Source organism: Mauremys reevesii, linkage group 3 (assembly GCF_016161935.1).
Source record: "Mauremys reevesii isolate NIE-2019 linkage group 3, ASM1616193v1, whole genome shotgun sequence".
Classification (NCBI taxonomy): Eukaryota; Metazoa; Chordata; order Testudines; family Geoemydidae; genus Mauremys; species Mauremys reevesii.
The window spans coordinates 184380466-184405593 of NC_052625.1; the positions used below are offsets into that span (position 1 = coordinate 184380466).

At 38.4% G+C, this 25128-nt stretch overlaps 1 protein-coding gene across 10 annotated transcripts in view; it reads right to left on the reverse strand.

Annotated features, from left to right (window-relative positions):
- CYRIA (CYFIP related Rac1 interactor A) overlaps nucleotides 1-25128 on the reverse strand; it is a 77202-nt gene that overhangs the window by 10823 nt on the left and 41251 nt on the right. For 4 of the 10 annotated variants that reach the window (XM_039530718.1, XM_039530715.1, XM_039530719.1 and 1 more), the window contains 8 exons: nucleotides 20363-20475; nucleotides 18105-18184; nucleotides 5141-5262; nucleotides 3961-4066; nucleotides 2843-2979; nucleotides 2681-2758; nucleotides 2263-2379; nucleotides 2097-2176 (listed from right to left, as the gene is read on the reverse strand). In XM_039530718.1, the coding sequence (XP_039386652.1) occupies nucleotides 2097-2176; nucleotides 2263-2379; nucleotides 2681-2758; nucleotides 2843-2979; nucleotides 3961-4066; nucleotides 5141-5262; nucleotides 18105-18174 (710 nt within the window). In that variant the 5' untranslated portion in view covers nucleotides 18175-18184; nucleotides 20363-20475. Of the gene's footprint in view, nucleotides 1-2096; nucleotides 2177-2262; nucleotides 2380-2680; nucleotides 2759-2842; nucleotides 2980-3960; nucleotides 4067-5097; nucleotides 5263-18104; nucleotides 18185-20362; nucleotides 20476-21601; nucleotides 21658-23463; nucleotides 23577-25128 lie in introns of those variants that run through there. The other 6 variants (XM_039530720.1, XM_039530721.1, XM_039530723.1 and 3 more) reach the window with 6 other exon arrangements.

The window sequence follows — 25128 nt, forward strand, 5'->3', positions numbered from 1 at the left end:
CAGATGTCAAGATGGGCAACCAAAAATTGAATCACCCAAAATAAGTCACGTTTCATTACTCTCTTCTGAATGAGGAAGTTTAACTGTAATTCCTAGAGCATCTTTTTTAGAAAAAACGTCCAATCTTGGTTTAAAAATTGTCAGTGATGGAGAATCCACCACAACCCTTGGTAATAACCCTTAGCTAAGATTAAGGGTCACTAAGATATGAAATATGGAGCAGAGGGAGGATGAATTAAAAAAGGTCACCAGATTTTTTTCACCATCAGTAAGAATAAAATATGGTATCTTACATTTTATCATATTTAAGGCTTTGTTAATTCAATTCCTAGGACGATGATAATTTTTAGTATGTCATAGCTCCTGGAATGTTAAGGTAAATGAGAGTTCACTGGAGATGTACTACTACTACCTTCTTTGACCTTCAATATCTCCTCCCCTCCTCCCACCATCAGTCTAGAAGCATCATGCCAGGACATTTTAGAACTGATAGATAAACTGCAGCAGAAGCCAAACAGTTAGTAAAATTAAGGGATTCCTTTCATAATGATGGATTGTACAAAATAACTCCAACTAGACTACAATTAAAAAAAAGCCAAAAAACGAACAGTGGCTTCCTCATTACACAATGTTTAGCTTATTTTACTTAAATAAATCCCTTTGACCCAGTAAAATTATGTAATAGTCCCTTTCTAAAGGAGTAAGGGCATTTGAGTTAAAAGGTAAAGACAATATAGTCTACGTTCCTTTTGTCATTTTAGTATACTCTCCCTCTATTCTTGTCAGCTGAGTGCAGAAACTGCGCAGAGGGATTCTCAGCTCGGATACCAACTCCCTATATGACTTTAGGCATTTTCTTTTGCAGCCACACTTTCCCAATGTGAAAATATTAATCTAGGAGTTCACAGATGTATTATGAGGATTGAATTAATGTTTGCAGAACATTGGACACATGTACTCCTTGTTAACGTACAATGGGGTCCTGTTCTTGGGAAGAAATCAGTTATTCTGTTACTTACATCCCTCTCTTCTACAACAGGGGCACTGATAGTATTTGATGTTTATATTGTGGTAATGCCTAGAGGACCAAACCCATCGTACTAGGAACTGTACAAGCATATAATGAGAAGATGGTCTCTACCTCCAAGAGTTCCCTTAATCTGAACAGAAAATGGATACAAACAAATTGGGAAGGGAGCACAGAGTAACAAATGACTATGATCAACTTGGTAAGCCAGGGTCATAACACAGCAGTTTTTGTAGGCATCAAAGCACAGGAGAATTCTGACGTTCCTTTTTTTGTTGTTGCAGTTCTATCTGTTTAGATAAACTTTACATAAAACCTGTTGCAGTGAAGGTAGATTTGGCCAAACATCACAACTGAGTGAAAACCCTCTCCATTGGCTGGTTTACAGCCAAATAGAGATTAAATTTACACAAGTTCCCTGATCAATATATACTCCCCCAGAACCTCCAGTATTTTCAGAAACAAAACAAAACACAACCCCTAAACACCACCCAAAAAGACTATCTTTGTTCCCACCAGTTTGTCTATAAAAATGGCATAGCTCAGACTGAAGTATCTGGTTTTGTGATATCAACTACAGGAAGATTACCCCACATACAATTGTTTGGGGATCTTCTAAGAAATTAGACCCCCAATCCAGCAAAGCACAGAGTATCTGCATAACTTTACGGATGCAAGTAGTCCCACTGAAGTCTATGTACCAATTCTAACACTCTTCTGAGTCAGAGCCTTATGCTGTGAACCTCCCTGAGCAAAACTGTTAATTTACTAATGAAAAATATTCATACTAGTCAAGATAGGAGGCATGACTTCTTATGTTAGTTCTTTGCCAACTCACAAGTCTAGTATGTATGCCTTAAATTAACATATCTATCTTAGATTTTTATAGAGCAACTACCGGGCTGGTTGCTCTATAAAAATCTACGATATTAGAAAGATATTTTATTTTAAAGGCATACATACTAGACTTTAGTTTGCAAAAAATGCTCACATGCTAGATGGCTACTTAAACAGACCAAAAAAAAAAAAAAAAAGAAAAAGAAAAAGATTGAACTGATACATAACTTACGGTGTTTCCAACATGACTTTACATACGCTGGCCATAGTACTTAAACAGTCTGTTGTATTCTCAATCGGTAGGGTTTTGTTCTAGAAAAGTTAAACACAACTATGATCATTAAAACAACTTGTACAACTAAACATTAAGATTGTTTGCACTATTTTCTATCACTTACTTCTGATACAAAGTGTGTTGTGGCATTGCTGAGTGTTTTCAGCATTGGTGTGGCTTCTGCATAAAATAGAGACATTCTGTTGGCCATTTCATTATTTACTTCATTCTCAATGTCTATCTGATGAAAATATGAAGAAAAAGTAGTTAATAAATGACACTCCTTTCAAAATGTTACCAGCAGGGAGAAACAGATCAACTGCATACTCACACACTGGTGAGCCGTTATTTACATGAGTAGTCCCATTGCAATCAGTGGTACAACTTGTCTGATTAACTGCTCACCAATGTAAGGAGTTGACAATACGGTCTTTAACGTAGGCAGCTTGTAAACCAATGCAAAAAACATTACCACCAGGGGTGGGAACGCACAGCCATAAACTCCAGAGTGGAAACAAAATGTCCAAGTTCCATTTACTTACATGCAAATTGTTTATTCTGTTGCGATTTATTGTCCGTCTGTAGTAACTGAAGTCATTTTGAATGGCTGGATTTCTCATCTTAATGGATAAAAAGAATCAGTATTCAACACACTTCAAAATGCAAGGAAATGTTTCAGTGTATATTTAAAAAATATTTCTAACCTTAAGTTCATCAAAGCGGAGAGTAAAATGTAAGATTTCTGCAAACTCCTTGGCTAGAGCCTGTTCTCGTTCCAGGTGCTGAGTTGGAGTATAGGGTGGACAAGTCAATGATTCCAATAAGCTCTGTAGTGCTTTCTCTAAGGAAGATAAAAATCACACAAAATATTGTGCAGTAAGTCATGGCGTCTGCATTTTTGACACAATGTCAATTTGTATCTTGATGCTTTATGCCATATGTATAACTATTTTTGTAACAAACTTGATTTCTAAATAAGAATTTGCCAAGAAGAAAGGCCCTCTGTAACTTGAGGAGCCTTAAAGACATAATTAGTAATTGTCCATAGGATTCTAAAAATGAGGGATGGGGAGGGCCATCAAAAAACAAAAACAAAAAAACCTGGCGCCTCACTCTCTGCCATCACTCCCAGACCTTCCACACCCCTAATTCTTTGACAGTCCTTCCCATACACAAATGCTAAAGAAAGATCTATTGCATCCAGTCCCTCAGACTCTTCATCCACCTTACTTCCCCTAATGGTCACCCCACTCCACTTCAATATGAAGATGCTTCTGGGACCTCTGCCAAAAAGAATCCACCCTTCGTCACCGATGCCACTGTGGTCCAACATGAGGATTACAAACGCAGAGTGAGGGACCTGGCAATACATGATGCAGGGATAATCGCCTGCAAAGGCTTTGTGAGGGGAAAGATCAGCCAGGTGGACCTGAAGGTTGTCTATACTTGTTTCCCATTCCACTCAGGAGCCCTAACCCAGACCGTCTTTCCCAGCTGTTTCTAGATGCTCTCCCTTAGCTTAGGAAATTGACCAGTACTGACAGTGAAAACATACTCAAGGGCTGGCCAGAACTCTAAATGTTAAAGCATATGGCTTCATGCTGCTTTTAATAAATTTCCAAAATTACATCAGGATAAATTTATGTTCAGATCTGTGCAAATAGAACCTACAGGCTTCCCAGAAGAGAGAAATCTAGGCACTGTAGTCAAATTAATAGTACAATGTTTTACTGTGCAACTCTAAGCTTTCAGAAAGAGAGAAACTTTGCATATCTGAATATGAAAAAAAAAATTGGTTAAAACAAATATATGAGGCACTCACCTAGTCTGAGTGAAAACTCATAAAACTGCTTCAGCCTCAGAACCAGAGGACACACTGAATTCCAAGCTTTTTCTTGAAGTTGGATATCATTTGGGTTTTGTATTGCCTACAATGATAATATTACTGTAAATACATATAGGATACTAGAGTAAAGAACCAGGGTTTTGTGGATGTATAGATATAGGAAGATTGCCAGTATGGTAGTTTTAAAAATATTTATTGAAAAAAAATCTAGAACAATTGTAAGAAAAAAAGCTGTTGAATGAAAAAAAAAGCGTCAAAAATAAAAGGTCAAGGACTTAAAAAAAAAAAAAAGAGCAAAACAAAAATATCCAGGCATCTGTTTCAGGTGTGATAGAAACAATATCATTTAATGCAGCCCCTGGGAACTATTTTAAAACTATTCATTCAAAGTGCAGCACCCACATACAGAATCATCTTTTAGGTCAAAGTATCCATAGCAGAAACATTAATGAAGGCCATTTGTACTACACTCACACTGAAAAGGGTTTACAGGGTCAAAGCTTGGTCCCGTCACAGTGAATGGGAGTTCTGTCACTACTTTAGTAGTAGGTTTCAGCTGTTAAGTAACCAATTGCTCTTACTAATGATAATCATGAAGATCTTGTATCAGAGAGACCGAGACACCTATCTTGGCAAACGCCCTAGGTTAAGTGAGAGCTAAAGCAGACAGATACAATTCTGAATGCTAGCAGATAATTGTAGCAATTCAGAAGTCTTCCCTTAGAGTATCACATGTAGAATTGTAATTACAGTGTATTTTTATGGTGTCATGTGACAGTCTTATATAGAACAGAAACTATTTTGCATTTTTCCTACGTTTACAGTGCCTTAATGATATTGAAATATTTTTCTAAATATGGATGTTGATTTTATTCCCCATAAAGGTACATAAAATGTGTTTTCCGAGAACCAAAGAACAGTATTCAATTGTATTAATATTAAGATGTTTAAATGAAACAATAGTACTGTACCTATCATTAAAAGAGTGAATGTAATTTAATTCTAAATAGCTACTGTATTTCATAAGTACAGTTTTACTGAGTAATTTTAATACAAATAATTTTTGTGAACTGTCTGGCATGCAAAGTAGAAATAAATACTGCAGGCTATTACTTGATGTTTCTTCAAGAGAAATGTCATTGCTATATTATCATACATCTCTTATTTCTTGTCCAGCTCCTTTGTAAGCCTGAAGGTCTGCAAGCAAGCTTTCAGAATCCTGTAAAACTGCATTGATCTGATTCCATACCTCCCTTTCTCCATCTGTAGGCTGTGCATCTAAGAAACATAAAAAGCGAAAACACAATGTCACATTACAAATGAAATATGAATGTCAACATAATTCAGTTCCATTTATGGAGTTAACTCCAACTGGATCAGTCAATTGATTCTGATTTTATTCTGGTACGACTCCACTAACTTCAAAGAAATTATTCCTTTATATCAAAGAAAGAAAGATCAGAATCAGGCTCAGATCCAAAGCTGATTCAAGTCAATTCCCATTGATTTTGGTGGGCTTTAGATCATAACCAGTGTCTTTGTTCAATTCTCCCCCCACTCCTCAAGTCAGTACAATCAAATGTTCAAAATATTTAGAGAGACAAGGTGGGTGAGGTACTCTCTTATTGGACCAACTTCTGTTGGAGAGAGAGACAAGCTTTCAAGCTTACACCTGAACAACAGCTCTTCATGTGTAAGCTCGAGAACTTGTCTCTCACCAACAGAAGCTGGTCCAATAAGTGATATACCCTTATCCAACTTGTCTCTCTACCATACTGGGACTGACACAGCTACAACAACATTGCATAGAAAAAAGTTAGGTATTTTTCAGAAGTAAATAAATAAGAAACTAGGACAACCTAACTGTGCTTAACTGAAAGTTTCTCTTCTTTTCTTTGAGTAATAAAGTCCACAAATCCATTACAATGGCTACTTCAGCCTCCTTGCAGCTTGAGGGTAAAACCAGATCTGTCTGTCCCGGGCAACAGGAGACAGCCCCATCCATGAAATTCCCTCTAGTTAGGACAACCGTGACAACCCAGATAATTCACTTCTACTTTCCTAACTTAATACAAGACTAATTAAAACTGTATTAAGTCAATGTTCAGTTGTAAACTTTTGAAAGAAACATAATATTTTGTTCAAAGTTACAAGCATTTCAGTTACGAACAACCTCCATTCCCAAGGTGTTCGTAACTCTGAGGTTCTACTGTAAAAGTCTGAACACAGCCAAAAGAGCCAACAAGCACCCATGCTAGATACAACTGCCATCAGTGACACATCACCATCACTTGAAACACCTGCATCTGAAGTCTGGTTGCTTATACGCTCACTGGTTATCATTGAAAGTTCACTGCATCTCTCTTGGAGGAAATAAAATACACAGGGAAGTGAGACTTCACCAGTTTCAAGTGATGCTTGCCTAATATGAATTGCCAGCACTACCAACTGGTAAATTCTGTATCAAAGCCTCCGAAGTGGCTGGCTTTGCCTTTTACAACCTCCACCAGCAAACTGTCATGGGAAACGTGGAAAACATAACTGGTGTAACCCCTTGAGAGAAAATACTTCGTCAGCCCCATTAGAGATAGAGAGGGAGCTGCAAGGATGTTTTTATTCAACCAACTAGTCATGAACAAAGACAGTGGTAATCATTTACCCTATCTGTAAGAGCAGCCTCTTTGATGTACTCCTCAAAATGCCTGCCATGGGGTCCTAGTGGTCTCTGAAGCAGAAGGGACAATCCAGGCCATTTTCCTACTAACAGTGGAGTCAGATATTCCTGGGAAGAAATCATTGTGTCTCCTCCACCTTCACAGAGGGGAAAGAAACCCAACTTGCCCTCAGTTTCCTCAGGGTCTAACATCTCTGATTCAAATGATCTGTTTCAAACCATGCAGTTGCTGGAAATGTAGCAACTGCCAAGTATGCATCAACATTAGCTATGCAAAAGCCACTGTCAGGCAGTGCCTTGCTTATCCATCAAATATACAAAGGATTGTCTCTGTGGTGAAGCTGGTGCAATTACTTGGGATATCACTAAAATTATAGGCCATGAGGACGATATAAAGCCAATCAATATATCCCGCTGTCCCTAAGAATTTGTGATGTGGACCAAAGGCACTGAAGTTAATGAGACTAGGGTAAAGTGAAGTATTGGGTGGCCTCTTCAGGGAGTTGAAAATGAAGCCAAATGGAAGTTAAAATGTCTTCTCTTGAAGCAGGCCAATCTTGGCATGTCACTAAGTGAGGCATCATATCTGCCAAAAGCATCACACCTGTCTGGCTTTGACTGACCCGAACATTAAGGGAGCATGATGCCTTGAAGACATTGTTTTGAGCCTATCTTGTCAGCACTGCCCGTTACTGCATAGCTCTAATACATGGCTCATCACCCAGCACTGATAACACAGAGAACAGCATAGAATGAAAGATATTGTATGTATGCTGTAGTTGTGTCTTAAAAGTTTTAACATCACAGCAACATTGATTCTCCATCCTCATTTATGAAAAGCAATTAGACAAAAGGTATTTTATGAGCTTGAATACCCCTCTCCCCCAGCATTACCTGTTACAGCAAATACTATACTTAAGAGGACTCCAAACACCATTAAATGCAATGAATTTTTTTTCCCAAAAAATTTTAGGTAGAGATGCTAACCTCTCCATGGTTAAGATTTAAACCAACTTTCCTTATGAACTAGATTTTGAGATTCCAACCTTCAAAATTAGTCAAAATGAAACCAAGCCACCTGAAATTTCATGAGTATGATCATGTGTAAGGACAATTTTTTTTGGGATGTTTTCAGCAAAGGCATTTCATGGATGTGTTTACAAAAAAGTAAGAGGCAGTGGTTTCACTTTTGCTGGCTCCAACTCCAAATGCAGCTTTCATTTCTAAACATGTTGGCCTTGGCAAGGACCAATGCACCTTTGGTGAGGAATTATTTTAAATTTTTTTTTTTTTTTTTGGAAGGGTGAAGGAACACTTAAGGGAGAAATTATAGCTACTTTAACATACATAAAAGTGCTTTTAAGGAACTTGCATGCCTGTTTTTTTCCCAGAGTCTAGGAAGTTCACAACACCCGCATGCCAACTTCTTGAACTTAAAGTAGCCCTGGTACTTCCATTGAGAAGTACCCAATAGACCATTATGGGAGTGTCAACTTCATAACCCACATTACTTCCTGGTTGTACTGCACTTGCAAAGCAACAGAACCTGGGATTCATGGGAGAACTGCATTCCTCAGTGTGAAGCTGCAAAAGTGGATGCCTAGGCAAAGGGCCTGGTCAAACATGTTCATCATCCACATGCTCTCAGGCCTTCAATGTGCAGATCTGAGGGGAATAGGAGAAGCATAAGTTCTAAGAACTTAGACAGTTGAAACATGATGTAATATAGATATCTACTACTTCTTCCAATGGTTGATGCCTCTATTCACGTATTAACAGAAAACTTGATTCTCCATCCGGAACTTGCAAATGCTTTGAGCAATGGAGCTGACAATATCTGATTTCACAGTTAAGTTCCTAGCCAGCCTGAAGAGGGGATCCTTGGAAGCTTTATGACTATTTCTGCAAATTGTAGTTAGCTAACAGTCTATCTATCTGAGACCCAATAACTTTTCTAATTGAATTGAATTGAAGCGCCACTGTTTTCTTGCTCTGAAATCACTGGGATATGAATAAAAAGCATCTTGGATAACATTTTCAGACTCTATAGTGTCTCAAATTAGGCACAAATTCCCATTTAGGCAGCTAGTCAGCCAGCTTGATTTTCAAAAATGCTAAACACCCACAACTATAATTGGCCTGGAAGGAAAAAAACAGACCTGAGACAATCTAGTTTGAAAGCGTTTGTCTTAGGTTTAGCATCTCTTGGGAATAAAATGGTTATTTGTACTAACAGCCCCAAATTCTCTGGTCTGTCATTCCAAAGTTCATCATAATTTTTTTAAGCCACCTGAACAGAAATGAGAACAAATATTGGCCAATAGTTCAAAAACGGAATGTCAAGTTCTGTAGGGCACTATTTAGCTTACATACAGCTTCAAGTGGTTTGGAAGTGCCCCTGCTTTTAGAAAGGGGAAGGTATTTTTGGGGGAGAAGGGGTGGGGGAAGAGAAGAGTAGTAGTACATGGAAGAGAAGAACTGCTCAAGAAAAAACTTCCAAAATAACTTGTGAGGCTGCTATAAAACAGAACTCCTTCAAAGTTCAAAATGGACTGTTTTTGTTGCTTTAAGAAAATGCCAAAGAATTCCCAGCAAGATATTTTTTTCAGCTTTCTTTATACCCCTGAAGAAGGGCCTTCATAGGCAGCAATAAACTGTGGCAGTAAATCCTTTATGAGAAAGAGAAAATTCAGAGCCTGCTGAGAATAGCCTCAGGTATTCAGGATTCAGTCTACTAGCCATTAAATTAAACATGGTCAGATCCAAACAGTACAATGCCCCTTGAATTAACAAAATGCACATCATGGAATTCACCATAAGTACTAATGAAAGTTTTCATTAGTTGTGATACTTAAGAGTCACATGACCAATTGGGAGTTAAGATTCTGTCTCTGTATCCTTTACTCTATTAACGCAAAATTTGATGGGGTAAGGGGAAGAAGTATAGGAGGTGTCTAATCAATCCAACTCCAAATCTGTTTGAATGAAAATGCCTGCATCACCAATGCTTCGTGCTTCAAGAAGAATGCTCATTTGTTTTATTGTTGGAAGTAAAGTAAGATTATACTGGTAGTCCTTCATCAAAGTGATTACATTTATTTGGTCTGCATCCTACTCTTACAGAAGGGCTTTTGAAATTACCTCTCTTTCTCCCCCACTCCCCCCCCCCCGCCCTAGCAGATAAGACTTGCTTCCTGAAGTGGGATATCATTTGCTTGAGAGACTGTCTTGAGCACTGCTATTTGGTTTCAAGTCTGGAGTGAAAGAAGATGATGGAAGTTACTGAATCTACTTAGCTGTTATATTGAGATAGGTGCTGTGATTAACAGCTTTAATTTTTGCTGGTCTTTTTTTTTGTTTGTTTTTTTAATTTGTCTAGGTTCTTATGGCACTGATCACCACAGTACCTGCCCAACTCAGGAAAACTACTCCTGTGTACGCAGAACTCCCTTTTCTTGCAAGACAATATTACAGAAAAGTATGATGGCAATTTTAAAGTATTATCTCCTTAGCTCTTACTTCCATCTCCAGCTCAGAAGTATACTTTCTTGTCAAGATAATCCAGGAAAACACCAGAAGAAAAACTACACTGGTAACAGCTGGTTACATGAAAAAAATTATTAGAGAAGCAAAGGATTTCTCTGTACCCGAAATCCCTAAGCACCATAGATGAAATGTAAGAAAAATGGAGCTGGTCAACATTTTTGAAATGGATGAAATTTCAAAATTTGGATAAAGAAAAAGTTGAGAGGATTTTCATCCTTCTCACCTATTTTTCAGCCAATAGTAGAGCTAATCAAAATCTCACAGATTTTGAATAAAAAAAAAGTGTCTGTGAATTTTCACACAAATATTCAAGAGTCCCCAGCTCATTTTTCAAATAGTCCTAGTAAGCAAGTCAAGAATTTTATGTCAAAAGTGTTTGAAACACTAAGGACAAAAAGATGAAAAGAACATGCTAGTGATAGATGTTTGAGACAAAAGTGAGAGCCTTCAGCTGATGAAAAGAGAGAGCAGTTGGAAGTAGACTGGAGTCTTATGTATTGTTAATTGAAAATTAAATAGTAGGATTTTTCAAACCCTAAAGTGAAGATGTCCTGCTATTAATCTGTATCAAATTATAGAATTACTGGTCAACCCAGTAATAACAGCTATGGAGAATCAGCATTTAATAAACATGTAACATGCTACGTTGCTGGGAGAAGATAGTGCAGCTCATCCCAACAGCCAGCTACCTCAACCTATGGCCAGTTCACATGAAGGGTGGAGAGTAAAGAACCATGCTGATCTTTGGCTTCTCTTCCCACTCAGATCCCTTACCCTGTCTCCTCACCACTTGTGACCAATATTTGCACATGTAACCTTTGTTTAGAAGTGGAGAGGGTGGGGCAATCATGTGGGTCATAGTTATATTTACTTTAAAAAAGATTGGTTTGCCAAAGAAATCATTAGGGATTGCAATCCAGTGTGAGTGACATTTTGTATCCATGACTGGAAGTGATATGTCATCTCTCATATCCATCCCCTCTTCAGCTGACATATCCCAAGGGCTAGTAAAGAATTGCAAGATATATATTTCTGAGTTAATGCAGAAATTACACTTTGAAATTTCAGCATGTAGTTATGAAGAAAAAGTGTACGGTGTCCTGCTAAATCACAAAATGCAGTAAACAGAATTTGCTGTCCTCAAACACCATTTTTTTTTTTAAAAAGTAACATTCTCCAGAGTGCTTTCCCAAATCAGAGTGCTGTATATTTGTCTGCACATTAACTTCACACCCAAGGAAGCTACTGAACAGAAGTTATTCCTCCATTATGCAAGGGTTGAAATAACATTTTTTGCCTCAGTTGGACTTCATTTTGATCATTGTAAGGAAAACATAACCCGAAGAAGGAATGCACTGAGCTAAAAACCCTGCCCCTTTTAACCAGAAGCATCCCTTTGTAGAGATCTAGCTGCCCTGACACACAGGTGATATGTGCCTGGAATAAATCCCTGTAAATACATACATGCAGATTATCCTTCCTCTAAATTTATCCAAGATTCATCAATGAATCTGGTAAGAAGAATATAAAACGTTTAAGAAAACTGATAGCTAATTTGACCTATTTTATACATTGTATTTGATACTGAATGAACTGAGATAATCAATACTGACTTGATTTAAATATAGTCACATAATTGAAAAAAATGTTTCATGTCATAAGTGTTTGGCTGAACAAGAAAAGAATCTTTGCAGCCCTGAGAAAATTAACATAAGTAACCAACTTGTCCTTATTTACCTAGATATATGTGCATATTTTCTGAAACCTGTGTGTACTTCTGGTGTCAACAAAAATTTTAACCAACAGAGTTGATGTGCTTTTGAACATTAACACAACAGCTTAAAAGTAATAAAGGAAATCATCAATTAAGCAAATAGTCACATCTAACCATCCTTAATTCCCAGGTCTTCCTACACACACAATTCACTGCACAACAAACTCCACAGCTATACAACAAACTCTTTCAATTATAATAGCCACTCGTAATGCACACATCCAATGATTTGAGAGCACTCATACAAAACATGAACTCAGACCTGGACCAGATTAAGATATTGTTAGTAGAAATACCTGTAACAACATGTTATGTCCATAAAGTATGCCTGCACTGAGGCACTGGCATATCAAGAGCTCTCCATGTGCTGCTTTCTAGACACTCTACGGAGCCCTTCATTCATTGATGCCTCAGCACAGGAGAACCTCTTGCCTCCATATACCCTCTTCCCTGTCCGCATGCTTCGCTGCTCACCTACATCCTTACACAATCTCAGCTCACCCATCTGTCCTCAACCCATGTCTTGATTCACCCTCACCCCTGGACTTCAGCCCATTTTCTAATAGCATAATTGGGAGTGGCTATGTGTTTAGTCCAAGATCGTTTAACCTCCAGCCATGTTCTAGTGGTGGTCTTCACCCATACAACTAATGCCTCCCCACCTTTGCAGGGTGCAGCTAACATGCTCAGGTTTGTCAAATTGGGACTCCCTCTTCAGCAAGCCACAGGAAGTCCAACAGAGGGAAGAGCATCCTCAGGAGTTGAACTATTAAGCTCTGCTCTTCAGGTGCATTAATTTGCAAGTCTCCCTCTCAACTTGATCTTTTACACCATCCAACAGTGAGCAGAGAGGGAAGAGATTCTTACAAAAACAGTGTTCACTGCAGGTCATCACCTAAACTCAGACAATTTTTTTCTTGGGATCCACTTGTAGTTTGCAAGAGAGGGGCTTCAGTCTTTTGGAACCAAGCAGATGTGTCACATGCGGACATCCATTGATGGAAGCAATGACATCTGTCAGGGGCCTGGAATGAGTGGGCCAGGGAGCTAGAGAAAGGCTAAGGTAGTGGTTGGCTTGAGTCTGTTTACAGGCAGGACTACTCAGCCATGCCAAAAGATGCCACATCATCTTAAAGCAGAGATAGGGGACAAATTAAGCAGCACAGCTGGGGAGCAGCCCTATCAAGTAATATTACATATATGCCATTCTACTTTCAGCATTCCACAGCTCAGTCTACATCAGCATGATCAGGCTAGGGAATTCTGAGGAGTGGAGATAGGGAGCAGGGAGACAGGCCAAGCAGCTGGGCTAAGAAGAAAATGTCTGAAAACAGAAGTAATCCTACAGTGGGATAGTTCCACCTGCTTCTTTTGGTGGAAATAAAGATTATTTTGATGAATAACCTTCTGTAATTTGTTTGTATTTTAAATTGTAGTGGTGGCCTGTGCCTGAGAAAAGACACTGGTGTAGAACGTATGTGAACTCTGCAGTTTGTACTGACTGTGATTGTGTAGCTATAGTTAACAAGAAATATCAGACGTACTTAGGGCTAAAATTTCATAGATGGCTGTTTAAAAAAAAAATCTCTAGAGAAGTTGGCAAGTATTTTATCCAGAAAATATTCTGTAAAATTTAACACTATTGTTCAGGGGAGAAGTAAATTTTGAGACTGAATTCAATCATTAATATGTGAAACACAGCAAATTTAGTCCTGCTTTAAGTGAAAAGCTCAATGCTACCTGAAAGATGGACTCCTCCATAATATTTGAGAGCATTAATATATGAAGGTTCCAAATGTATTAGAGACTGCCATTTGCACTCCATTATAGAATGTATGGAGTAGGATTTGGCTTTTAGCATGAACGTATCTTACCAATTTGAAAGTATCCTGATTTGTCATACATTTCTTGTACCCTTGTCTGCATTACCCTCAGCCTCCTTTTCTTGGCAAGATAATTGAGACAGTGGTAACACCCAAGCTCCATTAGTATCTATTCTCTGCCAGCATCCCTGAAGTCATCATAATCAGCTGTCAGATATCAAGATATGGCATCAAAATAGTTCTGCTGGTACTCATTGTTTACCCAAACCCACTGAGAAGTTTGGGGGGCAGGGGAAGGTCATATGGTAATAGTACTTCAATTTTTTGAAGACTTTGGTACTGCTTATCACATTGTGTCGATGACACATATACAAAATCTTGCAGAAGCAAAATGGGACAACATGCTACTGGTTTCATTCATTCCTATCAAACAGGGCCCAGGGGATCACGATTGGCCTTTACTCCCGGTCACCAATGCACTAGCATAGGGAGTACTGCAAGGCTCAATATGCACTCAATTTCTCCAAGCTCTGTTATGTAGATATTGAAGAGGAAAGAACACCAGAACCTCTGATGCTGGTGACACTCAGCTGTCTATTTCCTCTCTGAGGAGGCAGGCCCTGACATCACCTACATGTCCCAGTGCCTAGAAAGATCAGGACATGGATGAAGAGCAACTGGCTCAAGCCAGGTAAGAAATAATGTCAGGAAGGGATAAATGCATTGAGGAATCTGCCAATATTATCAATTATTGAAGGTCATCAAACCATAGACTATCAAGACAATACAAAGGCTTGGAGTCAGGGAAAACACTGTCATGCCAGAAATTCCAATCTGGGGACAATACAATCACCAAATAAAATAACTTTACCAAAGGCAGTTGTCCCAAATGAAACTAATATTGACTAAGAGTGCAGTAAATCAGACATGTCATTACAGTATACTACTAGACTTCTCTGGACTTAGATGGTTACCTAAGCTTGAGGAACACAGAGCTGGTTTGGGTTTATGATTTCAGTTGATACATTTAGAGTAACATGAGAGTAACAAAGATCTAATGTTTATTAGCCCTTCCCTACTAGTTCTCATCATAAGCTCTAAAGCAGATTCATTAAAGTCTCAGCACTTTTAAAGATACATACCAGATATGTAGGACAGCACTCGAGGTGCAAATTGTTTTTATTGTTTAATTGCTACAAAACAATCTCACTTTAAGAACTATAAATCTAAAACCAAGAACATACACTGTATGCATCCCCTATCTCCAAACCATTCGGACACATCGCTTGGCTATTGTGCACCTGTGATAAACAGGGAGGTCTGTGACACAAAGCCTGTGTGTGTCACACAATGGAGTGTGGAGAGTTCTGAGAGACAGTCCTAAAATAAACATGTCAACTTCATAAGAAGCTGAAAGATGATTGAACTCAACTGTTTTCAGATGTAAAAATATATTGTTGAAGAATAGCTATAATATATATTATATATCCTAATAAAATGTAAAGATACAATTGAAAAGATATCCCTATATAAATGAGTAGTAATGGGGCACAGAAGCTATAAAAGGTGTGCGTGTTTTAGTTTGATAGTTCTATTTTTTTCCTGTTTCGGCAAATTAGTTTTTTGAGTGAAAATTATCTTATTATTGAAACACAGTGAAGACAGTTTTAATCATGTAAGGGACCACCAACAATTGGCTGCAGAACAGAGGTGGTCTTTTAACGAACATGGAACAGAACTATGTTCAATATAGCCCCAATCCTCCACCACTTATGCATGTGTTTACCACTATGTGAGAAGTCCCATAGAACTGACTGGATTACTCAGACTTAAATATGAGCAAAGTGCTTGCAGGATCAGGGCATACATTTGGGAATTCCTTAGGGTAGTCTCTAAAGTGAGGAGGTTCCCATTAAGGATAGTATCTTGTTTCACTGTATATTAAAATAAACTGGCCAACTCCCAAATCCAGAAGTATGGTGGATGAGTTCCCAGTAACTGTACAGTATGCCTAGCCCCCTCAAAGAAAATTCAACAATGCGAAAAAGTAAGTTGGGAGAGGGCATTGGTTAGTGTGTATTTTAGAAAAGCCTTCTGAAGTGTCAGCTTTGGTGGCATTTTAATTGACTTAAACCTAAAACTAGAAACCTTAAGTATACAAGAAGTTAGAAAACAAGTCCAGCAAGAATCCAAGTACATTCTTATGCAAGCACATTAGTTTAAGAGCCTCTTTTTTATGCTGTAATGGGGTAAATGTAAAGTTCATTCAAGCAAATGCAGCTAAGGGAATCTTCTGGTGTATTTATTTTATAGGTTTTAGACTTGGCCCAATTCAATCATGTAGTACCTTTAAAAGTAATAAAATCACAACATTTTTAACCTTTCATTCAGCAGTATCAACTAATTTGTAGGCACTTTTGTTCCTCCACAGTTGGGAGTGCCAGACAAGTGTATGTATGTGCCTATAATAATTACTTGTCACTGTCCTTGGGGAGCGGGTGTTCTCTGCATTACCCCACTCCATTTCTTGTTGGCAGCATACTTCAGGAAAATCCAGTTCCAGAGCCAAGATTTTAAAAACAGATATTTCTTCCTTCAAGGCCTCCTACAGCCAGACCACCTGTCTCCTGCCAAGTCTGCAGTTCTGGCAGAAGTACCTTTTTTCAATCCATGATATGATGGTACTGATTAAACAGTGCATCCTCAAGGCAGCAAGAGGCCTTTGTAAAAGCACAGAGGCAGGTGTAGAGCTCAATTAGAATACTCTAAAGTTTGATAGACCAGATTACAATGTTTGGGACAAAGGTTTGACACCCCAGTTTTACAATAAAACACATTCATATTATCTGGACAAGAGAGAGGAGGATGGTATCAGCATGATTCTTCATAACCTAGTAAATTAAGATCTGGGAGGGGAAATTGTTATATATCCACATAACACTATTTCCAAGCTGTAATCTCAATTCAGGAAAGCATGCTCTAGTGGTTTCTTGAACAGTCATTGATTTAAGAACATGCTGACCTGAGTGTGTAAATAATGCCATTGTTTTTCTGTTAAGAATTAAAAATGACTAGATTTTTTTTTAAAGTGGATCCAATCTTTTAATAATATGACTTTAGAAAACAGTTGGGTATCAAATTCTTCGAGTATTTTAAGACAAGTACAAATTTGGACTCAGACTGAAATTCTCCTTGTCATTCTTCCAAAAGAATTTGACAGAAGTCTGTAACTAATTATTACTGCCAGAACCATTGTTTAATTAAGCTATTTAAATACTCTAAGAAAAAAGCCATGCCAACATGCACTGGTATCATTTAAAAAGGCATTTCATGTAAGTAGCAGAATTGAGATTCAATCTATGTTTAAAAATTTGATGGCCAGTTTTCAAGAGAACGTCTAGAATACATGCAGAACTAACCAGTAAAAAATGAATTATCTTGCATCAAGGTACAGATGTGGTTAGAAAATTAGCATGCAACACATTACATTTTGTAAGCTGACAAACATGTGACAAAGAGATGCAATAAAGCATATATACAGACCACATTTCCATAAGTTATAAAAATTGCCCAGTTTATTCAGTATTGAACAATGCAAAGAAAAGTGCCATTTAAACAATTTATGTTGCAGTTATTGATATATTTGGTATTTATTTTAAAAAAACTCTTATATGATGAAGTGACAAAATAAAATGTTGTTTATCTAAAAAAATGATTCTTAAAAAAAGTTTAAGGCAATCAAGGCCTTTCATCAAAAACATTAGTATTTGTGTGTCTACTTTCAGGATTGATACTACGTGTATTGAAACCAAGTCAAGACAAGACTTTACTCTTACATTTATCCTCTTTGCCCAACAAGATTTTAGCAATTTTACAGTAAAATATTTTAAAAATATTTATCGGAATTCAATATTAAACAGAAGCATATATCAATTTGTTTACAAATCTCTTTTTAAATATTGTATGATGCATAAATCCATATAGTATTAGGAAAAATTATTAGGAATAAAGGCGGCAAGCCAGGCAAAAAGTTTTGCTCACTTTCAAAGTCAAGGAAAAAATTTGCCCCCGATCAAGTTCTGTGCAAGTGAGTACTTTTCAAAAGCTTTCACATTTGGTTACTGAAAAACAGAAAAGAAAGTGAACAGGCATCCTGAGTGAATGAATCATCTTGGAGATATCGATTTGGATATTCTGATTCTGCTGGAAACTTGCCACTATATTTGATCATTAAAAAGTTCTCTTAACCAGCTTTTAAGTCATGAAAAAAGATTCTCATTGTCTTGTAATTTTTTGAACTTACTTTCAAAATCCAGGAAAAAATGTGGATAGTTTTCAATTTCCCTGGTAAGGACCTTAAGAAGATTACCCATCCCAGCAAACCTAGTGAATGCAACAAAATCATAAAATAATTATACTGTATATGCAAAATTAGAACGTTAAAATTAAGGGCTTGACACAGTCTGCAACATCTATTAAATTTCATGGTAAGTTCTGGACCTTACAGAAAAAGGTTTATTATTAATTGTGTGGTATTTATTTACATACCAATGCGGAGAGAGTGAGGCCTTGTCTATACTTGGAAATACCTCTTATGGAGAAATAGACGGTCAGCAGTCAGGGTAAATGCATTTGTACTGACCCTTAAATGTAGGCGAAGATATGTCGAATTACTTCGCTTTGCAAAACTTACAAACCCTGAATGGTTGTGAATCTTCCCAATTGCTGAATCAGGAATATTCCAAAGAAAAACAAGGTCTCAGTCCTGGATTTATATTTAAAAATAGAAACCCAAGTAGTCATTTATTGGGAAAAAAACAAAAAAAAAATCCCCACCATCCACTAATCTAAGGAATAGAACCAAAAAGTTACTGTTCTCTGTGTTTCTAAAGTTAACAAGATTTAAATAGAATCATCATCATAAGCACTACACCTCTACCTCGATATAACACTGTCCTCGGGAGCCAAAAAAATCTTACCATGTTATATTGAACTTGCTTTTATCCACTGGAGTGCGCAGCCCCGCCCCCCGGAGCACTGCTTTACCGTGTTAGATCAGAATTCGTGTTATATCGGGGAAGAGGTGTACTACGAAAACGGTTGAACTTTACCCCTTCATTGTAGTACAATTATTAAAAACGTAAACGTCAGATACTTGTTAGTGATTTAAGAAACACCAAGGCCCCATCTTAATGAAAAAGCCTCACTGTCAGAGAAAAAAAAAATCAGAAATTCCTGAAAAAGTGGAGTGTCTCATTGACAGACATGGAAGAGGACCTCTGTATGGCCTTGTCTTTGTTGGAAAGTTTTATCAGTTATACCAGTATAATTTTTCTACATGGAGACTCTTATTCTGGCAGAGTATAAAAATACTTTTTTCAGGTTAGCTTAACCCCACTTCCCAAGAGACGGAGAGACAAGCTAAACTGAAAAAGGCACACTTATAATAGGAGAGCGAGAAAGCATTAAACTAAGTTACACTGAAAAACTTCCATGTTTAGACAGTGCCCACAGCAATCTAGGACTGCAATATTTCCCCTTTACCTTCATCTACACAAGTACCTCTTTCAGAAGTACTATATTATAAGATAAGTGAGGCACTACATTAATGACAATTTAAGCATGGCAAATATGTTTGTCAAACCCTATCATCCATAGATCTTCAGACTGGCATCTGATAGTTATCTATTTTTTAGTTTAATCTCTCTCTCTCCCCCTCCTCCTCTCTTCATTTAAACGAGTATTAGACCACACACGAAACTCTGACTTATTAAGCACACATACAGTGTTCATATACCCAATTTGGGGAGTGAGGTTTTGTCCAATGGTCCTATAAACCTTGTGAATGAAAGGTGACATGGCACCTGCCTGTTACACATTTAAAGGATGTGTTTCCATGACAAGAAAGAACAGGAATAGCCTTGTAGTGGAATGTTTCTATGATTTTAAAGCAGCCCTGTTTATTTCATAAAGTGTTACAAGTGAAATTAACAGTCAATGATATATGATCTCACTTCATCTAGGAAGCCATATTAGGCTTTAAATGGTTGTACATTTTTCATGGAATTCAACTATCCAGAAGTTTCCTTTCCAGAACACCTCTAATGAGCAGACTGTCAAGCCCTTTACAATTAGCAACATTTTGCATTCAAAATATTAAAAAGTGAACATCAGTTTTTTCAGAGTTATACCAGCTCATATGCAGAAACAAAGATTAGAATTTTTTTTTAAACTTTCAAAGCGAGGTCTGTATTATAACTACTGAGTTTAACTTTCCAATTAGATTACAAAAGTGAACAAAATGCAAATGGAACCAAAATTAGTTTATACAGTACTAAATCATGTATTTCTTCAGTAATTTAACATTTCATCCCAACAACAGTAATACGTTGCTACCGGCATCATGCAGAACAAACAATATGCAGATCTCAGTTTCCTTTTCATAATCGTGGAAGAAACAATGCACTGTTATTGAACCTTTGATTTAAGAAAACAGTTAACATTACCCAGTTAGTCCACTTTGGATTCCTCACTTCCGACTCATTTTAAATTGTGTCTTACCTCACTGTTCAGACAGCATCTGATAAAGCAATTTCTTCTAGTTCCAAAGTCAGCACTACATCCAAAGACTGGCTTGGTCGACAGCATGCTAGAAACAGCAAGAAAGCAGTCCCCTTTGCCAGAAAACAAACATGCTAGTCTGAGACTAAAACTCTTATTTCTGACCCTAGGTATTTTATGAATACACTGTAGTGCAGCACTCCAGGGCTAAGGAAAAAAATCTAAGTACATTTCCTGGACTTAAGTTACATATACCTGAACTTCCATTTTAATTTATTTTCTTCCCTCATTTGGAATAGTCATGTAATTAAATTATTTTCACCTCAAGTTTCATTTGTTCCCTGTCATAAACAAGGATCATTTAACAAATAGTGATTTCATAGTGATCATTGCTGATCGTCATGTTGCACTTCTGATGTTCTAGAAGTTGATACTTCAACATCCTCTACTACTGGTGTCTAAAGCTACATAAAAAAAAACACCATGAAAACTTCTGTATCAAAAAGATTTGGTCAAGCTGATTACTAAACGTTGCTTCTTGTTTTGTAGTACTAAAATCAAAAGGACAATAAAAACAAAAGAGATATGGGGTTGAAACAAAATCTTGTCTCAAGTTACTGAGCTTTCAGGCTAGAATACAATGTTCAACATCCTCTTAAGGGTTTCTGTTCATGGATTAAATGGAAAAATCCAACTTCAAGTATTAAAAAAAATATTAAACATCTTAATTTCCCAGTCTTCACATTGGGCCCATTCTTTCCTTATACATAGCTCGCCACTTCTTCCATTATGAGAATAGTAAACCAAATGGAGTTAGTAGATTTGTTTAGCAGCAGTCTTTAGACTCAGACATAAATACTTTATGTGCATACACGACACAGTAGCTCAACATCAACGGAAACTTTTAAAGTAGTAAATTCCACCCACAATCATCCTCACAAACTAAACATGATCACAAGTTCTCATGAAAAGCAAAAAAGATTAAAAACAAGTTGGGAGTCTCTATATACCAAGTTAGTTTGGGGTTATGAGAAACCAAACACGCTTTAGGATAATGTTGAAAAAGTGAGATTACCTTATCTTTGTACACTAATAATTCCCCAAAACTCTATATAAGATTTGCTTTAGATATGGCAGGAAAAAAAAACCTGTATGTTGAGCTAAGATCAGATACATGAAATTTCAGGCAAACTGGTTTAATTCTGGAGATGTTGGGAGAGACCTCTAACGTAAAGTCACCTTCAATCCTCTAGAGAAACTAGCATCTGTCCATTTATCCATCCTGGTATCCCAACCTAAAACATAAATATAGCTCCTCCTAATTAGAAAGCCCATAAATCTCAAGAATAAGAAACATTGTGTATCTGTTGGAAACACTCGAAAAGCCAGTCCGGCCAATAAGTTATTGAAATTCCATTTGGATTTTAGGCACAGTCTTCTCTAGCATATGTGCAATGTGCCTCACGTGGCATGTGACCAGGCACAGTGAGAGACTATCACACCAGAAGGGATGAAATCACGCTAGGGCAGGGGTGGGCAAACTACGGCCCAGGGGCCACATCCAGCCCTTAAAATATTTTAATCTGGCCCTCGAGCTCCCGCTGGGTAGCAGGGTCCGGGACTTGCCCTGCTCTGCGCATGCCATGGCGCCCAAAAGCTCCCAGAAGCAGTGGCATGTTCCAACTCCGGCTCCTACACATAGGGGCAGCCAGGGGGATCTGCATGCTGCCTCTGCCCCAAGTGTCGCCCCCACAGCTCCCATTGGCTAGGAACTGAGACCAATGGGAGCTGCAGGGGAGACGCCTGCAGATGGGGCAGCACGGAGAGCCACCTGGCTGTGCCTCCACATATGAGGCAGAGTGGGGACATGCCGCTGCTTCCAGGAGCTGCTTGAGGTAAGCGCTGCCAGGAGCCTGTGCCCCTGACCCCCTTCCATGCCCCAACCCTGATCCCGCTCCCACACTCCAAACCCCTCAGTCCCAGCCCAGAGCACCTTCCTGCACTCCCACCTCAGAGCCCGCACCCCCCCCCCCAACCCCCAATTTTGTGAGCATTCATGGTCTGCCATACAATTTCCATACCCAGATGTGGCCCTCAGGCCATAAAGTTTGCCCACCCCTAGGGACAGCTAACTATAAGCAAGGTTCTACCAGTTTTCAGGGATATGAATAGAAAGATTTTGAACGAGGTGGGGGGGGAAGGGTGTTTCAGAAAAGAAAAAAAATGCAGGATTCCCCTCACCTTGAACACCAGCTCCCCCTCAGTGTGCCTGCCTTTAGTTTTTGACTCAATGTCACTCAAATATTTATGTGCATATAATATTTGACTACAGTATGCTAAAAATGCGTGTAACTCTCTGAGCTACATTAAACTACAATTTTCAACATTGTTTCCACCAGTCGAAACATTCTAATACTGTATAGGAAAGGCCTATACAGGATCCTTACGGCAGGGGGTGGGGGTGGGGTGTGGACCAAACTATGACTACATGAGTGTAGCTAGCATAGGGTCAACAGCAGTGTTAACAGTTAATAAATGCAACGTATTTATCTCGTATTTCACAATTGTTCTAGCTCAAACCTCAGACAAATACATTTGTTTGGAGAGCTGACTGCTCTACCATATTTCAGGGTATAAAATGCAGAATTTCTACAAAATAACTTCCACCAGAAAATCTCAAATGCAGTATTTTAAGCTTTATCGTGAAGGAAGATGTAGAAGTGCAAACCAGTTTGCTTGTGAACTTTAACCTGATAAAGAATCTTTTGTGGTAATGGTGAACTCTACAAATTAGTAGCTAATTATTTCAGATCGGGGGTGTGAATATAATTTGTCTCCTCAAATCACACAGAGTGGATACTCAAGTGAAAAGCTGATAGACTAGCAAATCATGTATAATCATTAGTTTAGTTTTAGAAGAGCACAATGTTCCGTTTCACTAACCTGGAAAGTATTTGCTCTCTAGTACTGTGGACTCAGTTTAAAAGGTGAGCTTCAGCTCAACATACACGATTAAAATGTGTGTACTGTAATACTCCTAAATGGGGTGCCAAATTCTGTTTAGTGTCCAAACCACTCAAAATTGTAGAAATAAAACTTACCTTTCAGTGGTATGCTTTAAATCAATGAAGTGCTGACATCAGAATCTCAGCTATATATTTATGCTTTCTTCTGCTCTCCAAACAGTTCAAATTTAGTTATGAATTTACATAAGCATGTAAGAAAAACATCTTTTCTATTTAATTTACATAAATTTTCAGGACAGTTAGCATCAAATCCCAATGTATTCCTTAGGTGCTCTGAATTTGAAGCTCTAGACAAAAAACCAAACTAAAATAAAAACAAAACAAAACCAGAGAGGTCATAATAAAAAGCAGTGAGAATTGAGGATGTTATGTCACTATATATACTTATAGATGGGCATCTGGGATCAGACCTGAAGAAAATCTCTGTGTAGCTTGAAAGCTTGTCTCTTTCATGAACAGAAGTTGATCCAATAAAAGATATTACCTCACTCACCTTGACTCTCTACATTCATTGAAATCAATGGGGGGGGGGGGAAGACACGTACTACCTCAGGGTACGTCTACACTACGGGATTATTCCGAATTTACATAAACCGGTTTAACAAAACAGATTGTATAAAATCGAGTGTGCGCGGCCACACTAAACACATTAAATCGGTGGTGTGCGTCCACGGTCCGAGGCTAGCGTCGATTACTGGAGCATTGCACTGTGGGTAGCTATTCCGTAGCTATCCCATAGTTCCCGCAGCTTCCCCGCCCCTTGGCATTTCCGGGTTGAGATCCCAGTGCCTGATGCGGCAAAAATCATTGTCGCGGGTGGTTCTGGGTAAATGTCGTCAGTCACTCCTTCCGCTGGGAAAGCAACGGCAGACAAGCATTTCATGCCTTTTTCCCCCTGGATTGCCCTGGAAGATGCCATAGCATGGCAATCATGGAGCCTGTTTCGCCTTTTGTGACTGTCACCGTATGTGTACTAGATGCCGCTCACAGAGGCGATTCAGCAGTGCTACACAGCTGCATGCTTTTGCTTTTGCATGACAGCAGAGATGGTTATCAGCCATATTGTACCATCTACCATACCATAAATTGGTAATAAGATGGGCATGGCTACCAGTCCTTTTGCACTGTTCCATTTGCTGCTGTCATAAGTGCCCCTGGCTGCTCTTAGCCAGGGGCCCAAAAGCCAAAATTGGGAATGACTCCCTGAATCAATCCCTCCTTTCTGGTATCTAAAAATAGAATCAGTCCTGCCTAGAATATGGGCAAGTGTACTAGAGAACCACTGTATCAGAGAACACAGCTGCTCTGTGTCAGATCCTGCATAGATTATGAGCTGTATGCTATTCACAGGGGGTGCTCCTGCAACAACCCCACCTGTTTATTCCATTCTTCCCCAGCCTTCCTAGGCTACCATAGCATTGTCCCCCCACTTGTGTGATGAAGTAATAAAGAATGCAGGAATACTTGTTAGTGAGAAATGAGTGGAAGGCAGCCTCCAGTTGCTATGATAGTCCACATAGGACATTAAGGAGTGTGGAGGAGAGGAGCCCAGCATCCTGCTGCTAGTCCAGGGGCAATTGAATCTTTTCTTTACACATGAAGGGTGGGGGCTGATGAAGCTCAGCCCCCTGTTGCTATGATGATGATGGTTATCAGCCATATTGTACCATCTACCAGGAAAAATTAGGACCAGGCGCCCTTGATTGACCTAACAGATGCTGGTCATCATGGTTACCAGTC